Source organism: Orycteropus afer, unplaced genomic scaffold (assembly GCF_000298275.1).
Source record: "Orycteropus afer afer isolate SDZICR_OR568_19922 unplaced genomic scaffold, OryAfe1.0 scaffold00300, whole genome shotgun sequence".
NCBI lineage: Eukaryota > Metazoa > Chordata > Mammalia > Tubulidentata > Orycteropodidae > Orycteropus > Orycteropus afer.
In genome coordinates this window covers 2,937,035-2,951,358 of record NW_006921887.1, presented here as the reverse complement: position 1 = coordinate 2,951,358, position 14,324 = coordinate 2,937,035, and the positions used below count along the sequence as shown (strand labels likewise).

Sequence of the window (14,324 nt, the reverse complement as noted above, 5' to 3'; positions counted from 1 at the left end):
TAATCCAACAGTTAAATTATTTTACCACTTCCTATAATCATGGCCTCCCAAAAAAGGTAGTTGGATGGACTATTCCTGAATATTGAATCAAGTGAACCTCCTGAGACAATTTTCTAAAGCCACAGGATTGCAACATCCCTACTTAAAAGCAAGCTTTGTGTTTGACAATAATTAGTGGTACACAAGTTAGAGTTCAGCTACAACCTGAAAGGTTGGCAGTTCAAACCCATGGGTTGCCGTGAGTCAGAATCAACCCAATAGCAATGTTTTTTTTTTTTTTTTTTTGTTGTTGTTGTTGTTTTTCCTTCCAGTATGAGCCTTCCTCTTCCACCTCTGATGTCCTCGTGGACTTGTGGAAAGAACATATTTTAGGGTACAAGGCCTACTGTATGGACCTGTGTACCCAGTGACAATGCTTACAAATTCAATGCTTCTCCTGGGTAGATATGAGTTTGCTGTGTGCCTTGGAAACCCACCCAGAGTGAAAAAACCTAGCAGGAGCAGGTCCAAGCTCAGTTGCATGAGTTTGCGCTCAGAAATTGGCCTCTACAATCTCAGCCAGGGCTTGAGTCTTATGATTCTGCCTCAGTTTTCTGCAGAGGGGCCCTCTCAGGATGCTTTTTGTGGTGCTAGGTGGTATGGGCTGGATGTAAGGCACTGGCACTCACCTGTGACTGGCCAGTCACTGGGGTGCCATTGTTCAACAGCAGCAGTCCATTCAGCCCATCTCTGTAGATCATGACTGTGTGCCAGCCCCCCAGTTTGATTTTGGTCTTACTTGTGAGGATGGCCATCCCAGTTCCACAATTGAACCTGTGGAGAGGAGACAAAAAGGGAGACTCTTTGATCAACTACTTCATTATGTTCTCAGACCTCATGAACATCACCTTCCAGGCAATGGCTTCTTTTAGAGGCTGTCTGTTCAGTTAAACCTCAAACCAAATCCACTGCCATAGAGTTGATTCTGACACATCACAACACTATAGGACAGAGTAGAACTGTCCCATAGGCTTTCCAATGCTGTACATCTTTACAGAAGCAGAATGCTCATCTTTCTCCCATGGAGCAGCTGGTGGGTTCAAACAACCTTTTGGTTAGCAGCCGAATGCTTTTAACCACTGCGCCACCATAGCTCCTTTTTCTGTTTAGTTACTTGGACTCATATAAAGAACCATCTGATTCTACACAAAGTACAACTAGACCTCTCTTCCCTTAGATAATCTCGGCCTAGTTATAGTTCATCTGTTCATAGACTCTTCAAACGTAGGGCCTTCTCTAACCTGATTTTCTCTGAAGCTTAGAAAATGATGGGCAATTCAGGCCCTCCCTCCCCTTTACAGAGACTGCCAGATGCTTGAAGTGGATTCAAGTTTCAGGGAATCAGACTGAACCATTCTGCTTCCAGGGATTTCTCTGGGGACTTTCTCCAACTCCCAAGTGACAGGCTGAGCAATATTAATATATGTGAAAAACCAAGCCTTTGCACTCATTTTGGCAAGCTAACAGCATTGCCATCTGTGTTTGGCTGGGCCTGATACAGCACATGGTTTCCACAGGAGGCTCCATTCAGGGTGAAGTGCAGGCGGAAGAGGATTACTCTCACGTTTTCCCAACCTCTGGACAGTCTGGAGGTGTCCCCTGCTCACTATGCCTCATAGGAAGAATTTCAACCCTTTCATGAGTCAGACTCAACCCAACAGCAATGGTTTCTTTCTTTCTTTCTTTTTTCCTTCCAATATGAGCCTTCCTCTTCCAACTTTGACATACTTGTAGACTTGTGGAAAGAGAACATGTCTTAGGGAGAAGGCCTATTGCATGGACCTGTACCCCCAGTGACGATGCTTACAAATTCAATGCTTCTCCTGGGTGGATGTGAGATTGCTCTGTGCAACTTGCAAACAGCCTCTATACTACTTCCCCATGGAGCTGAAGGTTGCCAGTGGGGAAGGATGCATGGCCAGGATTATCCTTATTATGTCTTGCATTATCTGCTCCCTACTTCCCATGGCCTTCCTTCCTTTGCTGTGGGATCCCCACTGGAGTACAGTGGGGTAGAGAGGGACTGTAGGAGAGGCTTACCTAGATGGGCATGTCAGAATCACTCATAGGAGCTGGAGGGTTGGAGGCATCCTGTCAGTCACTAAAGGGCCCTAGTGGCACAAGGGTTAAGCACTTGGCTGCTAACCAAAAGGCTAAGAGTTTGAGGCTGGCACCCAGTATCTCTCCATCAGAAAGGCCTGGAAATCTGCTCTCATAAAGATCACAGCCCTATGAGGCAGTTCTGCTCTGTCACACGGGGTCACTATGAACTGGAATGGATAGTACTTCAAGAGTAACAACAACAACCAACCACTGACTGCCAGTTCTGCAGAAAGTCTATTGGATCCTCCAAGTGTTAAAACCCATAATGGTTAGAACCATTGTTCCAGATCCTATTGGCTAACATAAAATTTCCATGAATCAAAGGATTTAGCAAAGAATGGGGACCTGTTTTCTAGTCCAGGTGGGATAGTCAATAGTCTTCCAATTTAACCCAAAGTACTTTTTGTATTGAAATAATGAAGGCAGTAAAGATAATAAAGGTCGATGCATACTGAATGCTGACAATGGGCCAGGCACTATTTTAATACTTTTATGTAGTAACTCATAAAGGGGTCCTTGTGGTGCAGTGGTTAAACGTTCAGCTGATAACTGAAAAGTTAGCCATTCGAACCCACTAGCTGCTTCATGGGAGAAAGATGTGGCAGTTTCATAGCCTAGGAAATACTATGGGGTGGTTCTTTGTCCTACAGGGTCACTATGAGTTGGAATTGACTCAGTGGCAATGAGTTTTTAACTCAGTTAATCTTCACAGTAGCCCTATGTGGAAAGGTAGGCTTAGGTAAGTTAAGCTGAAGGTCAAGTGATGGGTGAATGATGTCATCAGTGCACTATGGAGGACAAGGCTGATCTTAATTGGTTCTTCTCAAATTGATGCCACCTATACCTCCATCCCTGGTGGTACAATGGTTACGAGCATGGCTGCTAACCAAAAGGTTGATGATTTGAACCTACCCAGTGGCTCTGAAGGAGAAAGACCTGGCAATGTGCTCTTATAAAAATTACAGCCTAGAAAACATGATGGGGTTCTATTCTGTCCCATAGGTCTCTATGAGTTGGAATTGACTCAATAGCACCCAACAACACATCTTCATGAAGGTAAGTAAAATACTCATACCTCCACACAACCCTGCTCCCAGAAAACCACATGTAAGCTAATGATGGCTTTCAAAACTGTGTTGGGAGAGAAATTATCAAGGCAGAGGAGGTGAGTCAAACCATCTGCTATACTCTCAAGGGGAGAGCAGGATGGGGCTTGAGCCTCTGTAAACCCATCCTCTCTCCCCTCCATGGCTTTTAGCCATATTTGCCACAAAGGTATAAGGAGAATATCCCAGCCCTATTCTCATCACAAGGAGCTCTGGTGGTGCATTGCCTAAGGCAATGATAGAATTTTGAAAGATTAATTCATTGTGAAAACCTTTTTACAGCAACATAAATGTCTACTATATATGTGGACCTACCCTCTAAAGAAGGAGCTCTGGTAGCATAGTGCCTAAGGCACTTGACTGCTAACCAGAAGGTTGGTGGTTCAAATCCACCAGCCACTCTGCGGAAGGAAGACCAGGAAATCTACTTCTATAAAGATTTACTGCCTTGGAACCCAGTGGGGGGTGCTATGAGTCGGAATTGACTTGGTGGTAGTGGGTTTGGTTTTGGTTTTTACTCTCATCACATTCACTGAAACTCGAGCAGAGAAGAGACTTTATCTCTAGGGCTCAATGCTGCATCCCTATGATTGGGAATAAACTCAACTCAATGGCAACTGGTGAAAAACCACTCATTTATTCAACAGTACTTTTTTTCTAGAAGGTCTGCAGTATAGTAGAAGGTGCTGGGATTGCAGCCTTCAGCCAAAGAGATAGAGTCTCTTGCAGAGCAGAATTGGTCCACAGAGTTCCCACAGCTGTGATCTTTTAGAAACAGATCCCAAGGCCTTTCTTCCAAGGTGCCTCTGAGTGGATTCAGACCACCAAGCTTTGGTTAGTAGCCCAGCACTTGACCACGTGTGCCACCCAAGGACTGCTTAATGTATGGTCACAAGGTTCCAAAGGTAAAGTATTTATGAAATGCTGCTGCTCCTGTATTTACTAAATGGGTCCATGGTCCTCTTCTATATATCGTTCCTTTATCCACAGGAATCCATTCTGTGTATATTTTATTTACATTAAATTATAATGTAGAATAGTATGGAAAACCCAGGGCTTTGGCAGGAGTTACCTGAACTGAAGTGCACGCCGGATGACAGCCAGGGACATGAAATCCCCCCGCCCATGTTCGGTCTCCCCGCAGTATAGTAGTAAGCCATCCTCCGCTTCTGCCTGTTATTGCACAAACACAAGACACATGAACAATGAGCATCTCCTCATCCATAAAGCACCATCTGGAAACATTCACAAATACGAAATTTGAGCATTCCCTCTCTCCAGTCACATTTACAAAGGGAAAAGAGCATGGACGCCAAGTAATGCCCAGGGACCCAGACCCAGTTCATTTTCACTAAACAGATGGCAGTAATCTAAACAGTGGGTGAGGTGTGGCAGTGAGGTGAAAGGAAGGTGGCTCCGTATCTGACCTGCTCTTTACTTGGCTATGTGGATCCATCTGCAGAGGTTCTGGAAAACCATATGTGCAAAGACCATGCCACAGAGAGGATGGGAGTTATGCTAATCAAATTCTTTTCTCATCAAACAGAATTCCTTTTCCCCCCCTTTATTCTTTCTTCACTTCTCTCTTGCTGGGAAGTCATGTGAATTTGTTCCTTTCTTTCTAGTACAAAGAGGCCAGCTCACAGACCAGCATGGTTTTCGCCCATGCTGGCTGCCCTAGATTGGGACAAGTCATCTCTTGGACACTCAACACTGTAGTTTTGACCTCAAGGTGGGCTTGTTTCCAGATTTCCAAACTTTTTGAGTTGTCTGAGATGCCTAACAGAATCGTTTTAACCTAAAGGCATTGACTGTTTTCTGATCTGCAGTTGATTCGGGTCAGAGAGCATCTGCTGACTCATCACTATATTCCAGGGTTTTGTATTGTTCAGTTACAGTCATACCAACGAAGAGAGACATTTGGGCTTCCTTTGAAAAAGCGTTCTGAAATGGAGAATGCATTATTTCTTCTGACACCCTGGCCTGGGAAGAGTCATTATCAAGAACAACACAGCTAGGGTTCTGATGAACTCACTGGAACCTTCAGGCCAGCTACTTGAATAGTTAAGTAATATACAAACCCACCCTCCCCTTGAATATGGGAATGTGCCCTTCACTCCTGCTATCTTGCGAATTGGTTTAAGGGCAGGATCTGTGTTATACCAAGCTTTGATGACCCTTCCTTCTTCTTCTCTCCCTCCCTTTTAGTAGATGTCTAATAAGCACTCAGTAAACAACGAATCCCTCTTACCCTAAATTCAAGAGTAATTTGGAATGCCTGATAGGAGTTCTTCAGAGGTTCAAAGGTTACATAGGAATGGCCAAAGAACTGAGGATACTGTATAGCAATATCTGAAAAGAAACAAACAAACAAAAAGACAACACAAAAGAATGCCTTTTCTTCACATCTTCAAAAGCAAAAATCAACCCTTGATAATCTGTTAAACTAGTTTGCTATCTCTTTTCTTCTAATTTTTACAGCTACTATTCTCATTCTTTGAGTTCTGCAATTATTAAGAAGACACTGGATTTTTGGAGATTGGTACTTGCTTTCCTGAATTCAATGACTTCAGGACCCTCTTTCCAGCCATACTTTTGTGTAATGTAAGTTGGTCCAATTATTATCATTTTAACCTCTCATGCATAGGTTTTAGCTGATTTTTTTTTTTTTTTTTTGTAGAAAAGTGATAATAGTGAAGGCTACTTCTACAAGGTGTTGTTGGGATGATTTAATGATTGTTTCAAAAGTATTACGAATTTAGCACACACAGAAATAGGGCTGCTACCTAATTTGAAGCATGATTTTCCTTGTTCAGCTAATTTAATGAGTGGTACATAGAAGTAGTGGCTCATCTTAGGAAGGGATTTGGTTGTTGGTGTTAGGTGCCATTGAGTCCATTTCAACCCATAGCAACCCCATGTGATAGAGTAGAACTGTTCCACAGGGTTTTCTAGGCTGTAATCTTTCACACATAGTCCTAAGGCACTTGACTGATAACCAGAAGGCTGGTGGTTCAAACCCACCAGCCACTCCTTGGAAGGAAGATGGGGCAATCTACTTCCATAGTGATACTGCCTCGGAAACCCAAGGAGGGGTCGCTAGAGTCGGGTCTGACTTGATGGCACATAACAACAACAACAGCAACAACAACAATCTTTCACAAGGGCAGATTGCCAGGTCTTTCTCCTGCAGAGCTGCTAGCTGGGTTCAAACCACCAACCCTTTGGTTGGCCACCAAGTGCTTAACCATTGCACCATCAAAGCTCCTGGAAAGAGGCATGTTCAGACAATAAAACTTCCCTCTGGCTCCCAGTGGGGCTAACTCAACACAATATTCTTCCTACCCAGGGAACTTACCTTCCGAGCAGCTCTCACCACCTTTGCCCAGGTTGCAGTGGCATCGTGAGCCCCCCAAGGTATAGTCATTGACACAAAAGCTGTCAGCAGAGCAGATGGTTTCATCACAAGACATATCAAAGAGCCTTGGCATCAGAGCCACACCACTCTTCCCCTTACTCTTTACTGGAGCGGTGTGGGGAGCCACTGCAGTCACAGGGAGAGATGCTGACATAGGGGTGGCAAACTTAGACATGGTCTTCGGATTAGATACAGAGGTCATCCTAGTATCTACCAACATTTTCTTATTCCCTCTTTTGGTAGCAGGAAGTGGTTTAACCTAAAGCCAAAAAGAGAAAAAGTTTCAGGATTAACTCAGAACAGAGTAATTAGACTGCCTTATTTGTGGATGAGGACTAATCCTCGAAAATATGGTAACTTTTGACACAAAAACCCTGGGATGTCGATGGAAGGGGATGATATTACTGACTTCAATTTATGGATGATGAACTTGAGGCTCGGGGATTGTTAAGTGCCTTGTTCCATACCACTCAGAAAATCAGTAGTAAAGCTGATATTACATGGCACATTGTTAGTAAAACTTACAAAGATGCATTACATTGTTAAGGAGTTATTCAATTCCTTGTAACACCTGATTTTATAAAATTTCACGGGGTGGGTAGTCAAAACATGTTTTTGCCAGAGTGTGAAGCCAGCAGGCAGAGGGCATCCATACAACAGCACCATGGTCAGTACTAACTTACTGCTAATATATAATCAACTAGAGCCTAATATTCAGAGGAAATAAATAAATGTTATAAGAAAAGGGGCCAATTTAAATTTTAAGTAAAATGTTCATGATCCATTGATGAAAGTGCCTTGTTGGGTGCAGTGTAGTAAATTACGTAGTGTGGCTTTTCTACCCATAAGTCTTTGTAAACTCCAAGGTGGGATTTTCTATGAGCAACTGAGGAGCTCCTGATTGCTGAAGTTGTCCACCTGGAGTATTTCTGTTGGGAGTGGCACAAAACAATGTTCTGGGAGGTGCCCACTTTCTCTCAGGTGCTTAGAGTTCTGATGCTATGATTGGCTAGTTTGACCACCCTGCTGGGCTCAAAAGGAGGCCTCCTAGAGGCAGAACTCTCTCTGACTGCTGGTTGAGGAAGACGTGCTGCCGAAAGAGACACGCGCTCCTGAATGAGACACATGCTGCTGGGAAAGAGACACAAGAGACATGCATCACTGAGTGAGGCACCGAGGGACCAGCACTGCTGGGAAAGAGACTGTGAGACACTGTTGGCTGAGGGACGGTGGGCTGGGAGACTGAGCATTTTTCCTGAACTCAAATTGTAGCTTGGTGCTTCCCTAATAAACCTTGTAATCTGTGAGTTCTGTGTGGCCACTGCACTGAATTATTGAACCCAGGAGAGAGGTGGTGGGTGCTTTGGGAGGAACGGTTGGAGAAAGGGCTGGAGGGAGGCAGCATGTCTGGCCTTGCAGTAATAGGCCTTGGGTTACTGCTGGTAACCCTGTCTTCCTCTTGTGGGATTAAAGGAGGTCAGAACATGTGGCCTCCTCACCGTTTTTGCATTGGGCAAGCAAATAAGAACCCCCTGGGTCAAGAGCAAAGATTTTTGTTACCTCCTCAAAGGAAATATCCAGATCTAACTCGTCTTCAAATCCATCATCATCATCACCGATGCCCATGTTGGTGATATAATGGGGTCCATAGTGGCCACTTCCTGCTTCCTCGGTGCCTTCACAAAGAAAAGCAGCACATCTCTGTCAATGCATGCCCTCCCCCCGCTTTCTACCCTAACTCAGCCACATGCAGAGCAATGCTGAACAGATCCAAATGTACTGGGAAGACACAAGGAATGCAACGCAGAAGAGGAAGCATAAATGGTGACAGAATATGGAAAAAAAAAAAGTTTCATCTCATAAGTAATCAAGAAAGTGCCTATGAAACCCACAAAGAGCTGCCATTTCAAACTGATGAGATTGGCCAAAATGCGAAGGCAAGCAAAAAAAATGTTACCCAGGATGGGCTCAATGGGAACCCTTCTGCACTGCTGTGTAAGCCAGTGCTTAACAAAACTGGAAGTATTGAATGAAGTAGAAAAATGTTTATACCTTTCACCCTTCAATGCCATCCCAACTTAAAAAAAACCCAGAGAAACTCTTGCACAGGTGTACCAGGAACGTGTGCAAAACACATCAACCATGCCAGCATTTATAATAGTGCAAAAACACCCCAATGCCCAGGACAAAGAAAAGAAACAGTACACCAGTAACTGTCAAGTTGAATACAACTCATGGTGACCCCACTGCGTGTCAGGGCAGAGCTGCGCTCTGTCAGGTTTCCAGTAGCTGCTGATTTTTCAGAGGTAGATTGTCAGGTCTTTCTTCTGAAATGCCTATGGGGAGACTCAAACTCCAACCTTTTGGTTAGCAACCAAGTATGATAACCATTTGGACCACTCAGGGACTCCCCACTGGAAAAACGTGGCCATGTATGGAATGTAATAGAGAATCATTTCTACCCACCTCAGCTGGGCAATGGAATTTTTCAGAACTGGATGTAGAGTGAGAAAAACTTCTCTTCAAGGAAAAACACAGGACACTGCCTTTTGGAGAACAGTCAGGTGAGCATTTTTATTCAGTTGTCATCTACAAAAGCCACTGACCACAGCTCTGATTTAGGTTTGGCACTGAAAGTACTCCACCAGGGGGTGGCAGCCTTTTGAAGTGCTGCTCCCATTTGCTTCTACTACATTGTTGTTGTTGTTATGTTCTGTGGAGTTGGACCCAACTCACAGCGACCCCTCCTTGGGTTTCTGAGGCAGTATCACTACGGAAGTAGATTGCCCAACCTTCCTTCCGAGGAGTGGCTGGTGGGTTTGAACCTCCAGCCTTCTGGTTAGCAGTCAAATGCCTTAGGCGCTATGTTCCCAGAGCTCCTGCTCCTGCTATGGGCCCCCTAATTCCTTCCAGTGGCATGGGCAGGCACAGGTACTATCTGACTCTTCTAAGGGGCACATTAGGCACCAGCTTTTAAGGCAGTATCAACTCTGGCAATGGAAATGGACTTTTGAAGGTTACTAATGTTCATTGTTCATCAAGCATCCTGCATTTAGACGGTTGGTGAAAAGAAAAGAAAAAACGACATTGAAATACAAGCCAAACTTAAAGATATTCTGCTTTCAGAGTAAGCTAAGCCAAACACTTCTCTCACAAACACACACTCTCCCTTCTCTAAGCTACACAGCAAGCAGGTTGAAAATGGAGCTGAAGAAAACAACAGAAAGGCAGCTGTGGGAAGTTGTCTCCAAGGCATGGGACTGCTCCTTGCTCTGTTGACCAGAAATCTCCTCCTGGACCAGAGAGAGAGAATAAGGCTGGCAGGTGATGGGGAGAAAGGATGCAATGAGCCATCCTCAGGTATTCAGGCACATCTCAGGGAAGGTGAGATAACACAAGAGAGATGGCATTCTCACCACTGCCACACCAGTTCCCCATAGTTTTATTTAAAATAGCCCATCTGTCAGCAAAATCCAAGGCTGTTGATTTCAGAATTACATCTGCATGCATGTTCTTTTAAGCCACCTGCATCTAGTCAGCCCAGCTGTGGACCAGATGTTTTCACACAAAAACCAGACAACCCTTGAAGACAGCTCCCTCCCTCTCTTGTCTCTCTTCATTTCTGTATCTTTCTTTCTCTCTCCCTACCTCTCTCTCGGTTTCTTTCTTCTGTGTGTGTTTGTGTCTCTCCATTTGTATCTCTGCCTCATGTAATCAGAGTTCTTGGATTTCAGAGAAAAGAATCCACATGACAATGAAAATATGCTCTAACACACACACATGAAGGAAGTTGATTTCCATCTTGAGTGGGCTGGTTTCTACCTCTGGGTTCTCCCTTGTCCTCTACACGTCCTTGCCATTTCCTGCACATATTGTCACCAAAGTGAAGATTCTCTTCCTAAAATATGTTTTCATCTACTGTATTTTTTCCAGAAAAAAATAAGAAAGAGAAAGCCTTCAAGACCCCACCCCTCCACTGCCTACAAGGTAAATTCTAGTCTCCTTGGTCCAGAATTGAAGGATCTCAATAACAACAGCTCCTCCTTTTAGCTCCTTCCTTCCCCCATCGTTGTATTTACTGAAATCTACTGCTGCTTCCCTTCCTAATTATTTACTGTTGGGTGCTTAACATAAAACATTTCTAAGTGTTCAATAATACTGTGAAGTAAATATGGTTAATCCCATTATACCAATAAGTAAACTGTAGCTAAGGGAAGTTAAGTGATCTACCTAAAATCGAAGAGGTGGCAACTGGCTGAGCCTGTCAATCTCCCGATCTTTCATTAATAACCCAGGTTAACAGTAATTTTTCATTTTTAATAGGAAAGCTATAAGCACAGAGAGGGCCAGGCACAGCATGACTCAAAGAGACCTGGAAATAGAACTCATGTCTCATGCTCCCTGACCGCCCCACCACCTCAGATATCAAAGCCATGGCTTATGAGAAGTTCTCACCAATGCTCTTTCTAAGTCAGCACAGAATGTACAGTCCAAGCCAGTGATAAGAATTCTCCTAGTAGCCTGGGGTTATTGTAATTAAAGTGCATAACTTATCTCTTTTTACTTGGCACTTTGTTAATTAGGAAAAGGAACCATTAAAAAGGAGACATTTATTGTAACAGAATAGTCACACCATTGACTGAATGGAAAACAAGTTCAGGGGTAACTCTACAACAAGAAAAATTAATAAAATACAAATTTCTATAAATAAATTAGGGGTACCTTTTATTTTATAAAAAACTAATTTTTTTTTTCTTTATTTTTAATGGCGCTCTGGTGGCATAGTGCCTAAGGCATTTGACTGCTAACCAGAAGGCTGGTGGTTCAAACCCACTAGCCACTCTTTGGAAGGAAGACTGGGCAATCTACTTCCATACAGATACCGCCTCAGAAACCCAAGGAGGGGTTGCTATGAGTTGGGATCGACTCGATGGCAGTGAGTTTGGAGTTTTGTTTATCTTATAAAGGACTCGTATGTTTGGTTTTAAAAGATATCCCTTGTTTTCTACCAATAATGAGTTTGTCTATCATATCAATCCAAGGAGCTGGACTACATGAAGAAGAGCACAGCATCAGGATTGGAGGAAGACTCATTAACCTGTGATATGCAGATGACACAAGTTTTCTTCCTGAAAGTGAGGATGACTTGAAGCACTTACCAATGAAGATTAAAGACTACAGTGTGGATTACAATTCAACATAAAATGAAAATCCTCACAACTGAGCCAATAAGCAGCATCATGACAAATGGTGAAAAGATTGAAGCTGTCAAAAATTTCCTGTTATTTGGTTCTACAATTAACACCAATGGAAGCAGCAGTCAAGACATCAGACGACATATTGCACTAGGCAGATCTGCTGCAGAAGACCTCTTTAATGTGTTAAAGAGCAAAGATGTCACTTTGAAGACCAAGATGCACCTGTCTCAAGTCAAGGCCTTTTCAATTGCCTCATATACATGTGAAAGCTGGATGATGAATAAGGAAGACCAAAGAAGAGTTGATGCTTTTCAGTTGTGGTGTTGGCAAAGAATACTGAAAGTACCAGGGACTGCCAAAAGAACTAACAAATCTGTCCTGGAAGAAGTGTAGCCGGAATGCTCCTTGGAGGGAAGAATGGCCAGAGTTCATTTCACCTACTTTGGCCATGTTGTCAGAAGGGACCATTCCCTGGAGAAGAATATCATGCTTGGTAAAGTGGAGGGTCAACGAAAAAGGAAAGGTTCTCAAAGAAACAGACTGACACAGTGGCTTCAACGATGGGCTTAGGTATAGCAAGGATTGTGAGGCTGGCACAAGACTGGGCAGCGTTTCGTTGTGTTGTACATAGGGTCGCTATGAGTTGGAGTCGACTTGACAGCACCTAACAACAACAAACGATATCAACATGGTATAGTTGAAATATCCCTGGTCATGGAATCTAAATGATGGGGAGAGGAACACAAATCATTGTGTGGCCTTGGGCAAGTCACTTGATCTTTCTGCTTTTTGTGTTTTCCATTAAAATAAGGAGTGAGATTGTATCTGATGACTGTGGGGTCATTTCCAACACTATCATTCTGTGACTAAATTCCACACTTTTGATATAGACATATTGAAGGCATCTGTTATCAGTCAAACAAGGTTTGAAAAAGAAAAAACTAAGACAATTTTATTTTCTCTTATGTGAATGCAAAAGAAAAATGAAGTTGTTTAGCATGGGAGTTTGATGCTTTAGGGATGGTAGCTTTGTGTTCAAAATGACCACTCCTAGAAGATATGATCTGTCATCATTTATCAGAAATGTGATCTCTTCATCTCCATTCAAAGGGATCATGTTTTGAGTTTCTTCCCTCAGCAGCTCACAATAGGGAGAGGAATGTGTATACCCCTTCCTAAGGTTCCATGCATGGGAAGAGATTTTCCGTAAACACCTTGGGATTACAGCTTCATCTTATCTCTCAAGAGAAGTAGAGACAGCAAATCAGTGGAAGCCATTGGCCCACCTTTGTGAATTAAGTGAAGCTAGGCTATGAAAGAAGAAACTCTGTTGAAATAGCGCATAAGGCATTTGGCTGTTAACCAGGTCACCGGTTCAAACCCATTAGCTGCTCCACAGCAGGAAGGTGGGGCAATCTACTTCTGTAAAGACTTACAGCCTCAGAAACCCAATGGGGGGGGTTCTATGAGTAGGCATCGACTTGATGGCAGTGAGTTTGGGTTCCTGTCCCCCCAAGTCTACAAAAGGAGTCCCTAGGTGGCACAAAGTTAAGCACATGCTGTTAACTGAAAGGCTGGCTGCTCCACTCAAGGCACCTTGGAAGAAAGGTCTAGCAATCTACTTCCAAAATATCAGCCTTTGAAAACCCTAAGAAGCACAGTTCTACTCTGACACACATGGGATTGCCATGAGTCAGGACTTATTCCACGGCAAATGGCTTGGTTTTTTGGAATCTATTAAAGGACCTGGGGGAGGGAAAAGGAAGTTGGAGAAATTTGGTCTCTTCCTCTTTCCTCCTCTACTCTCCTAGATCAGTGAGAGACAGTGACCTAGGAAGGTATAACTGCTCAGCAAACCCAAGCTTGCCCTCAAGTGGGCTGTCCCAGAATCTGGATTGTGCGGATGGAAGTTAACAAGCCCATTTGTCATCTACCAAACCAAAACCAAACTCGCTGCCATTGAGTCGATTCTGACTCCTAGCAACCCCCATTGGGTTTCCAAGGCAGAAAATGTTTATGGAAATAGATTGTCCAAACTTCCTTCTGAGGAGTGGCTGATGGGTTTGAACCACCAGCCTCCTGGTTAGTGGTCAGATGCCTTAGGCACTGTGTTACCAGAGCTCCTTTGGCACCTACAGTAAGGAAAATAAAAAGTGTCAACTTTTGAAATAGTTTAGACACAATAAAAAAACATGACTACATTCATCCCTGGCTTTATCAGCAATAATGATGGCACTTGGTTCTTTATCTGCTGTGCATTGTCTTATTTCTCAACTAATTCAAGAAACAGGCAAAGAGGAAAGGTGCTGTTAACTGGATAGCCTCAGAACCCCAACACTCACTAGACGAAGAATGGCTGCAGAGCAACGGTTGCCCAGGAGGGAATGGGTCAATGACTAAAACTGGGTCTTGGCCAATTGGATGGAATAATGAGAGGTTGTGGTAGTTAAGGTTGTGTGC

General features: G+C 43.5%; 1 protein-coding gene across 1 annotated transcript in view; it reads right to left on the bottom strand.

Moving 5' to 3' along the window:
* Window positions 1-14,324, bottom strand: part of EGFLAM (EGF like, fibronectin type III and laminin G domains) — a 208,109-nt gene that overhangs the window by 70,419 nt on the left and 123,366 nt on the right. Inside the window, exons 5-9 of the mRNA XM_007951579.2 lie at window positions 8,227-8,367; window positions 6,607-6,925; window positions 5,500-5,600; window positions 4,321-4,421; window positions 669-813 (exon numbers count right to left, since the gene is read on the bottom strand). Of these exons, the coding sequence (XP_007949770.2) occupies window positions 669-813; window positions 4,321-4,421; window positions 5,500-5,600; window positions 6,607-6,925; window positions 8,227-8,367 (807 nt within the window). The remainder of the gene's footprint in view (window positions 1-668; window positions 814-4,320; window positions 4,422-5,499; window positions 5,601-6,606; window positions 6,926-8,226; window positions 8,368-14,324) is intronic.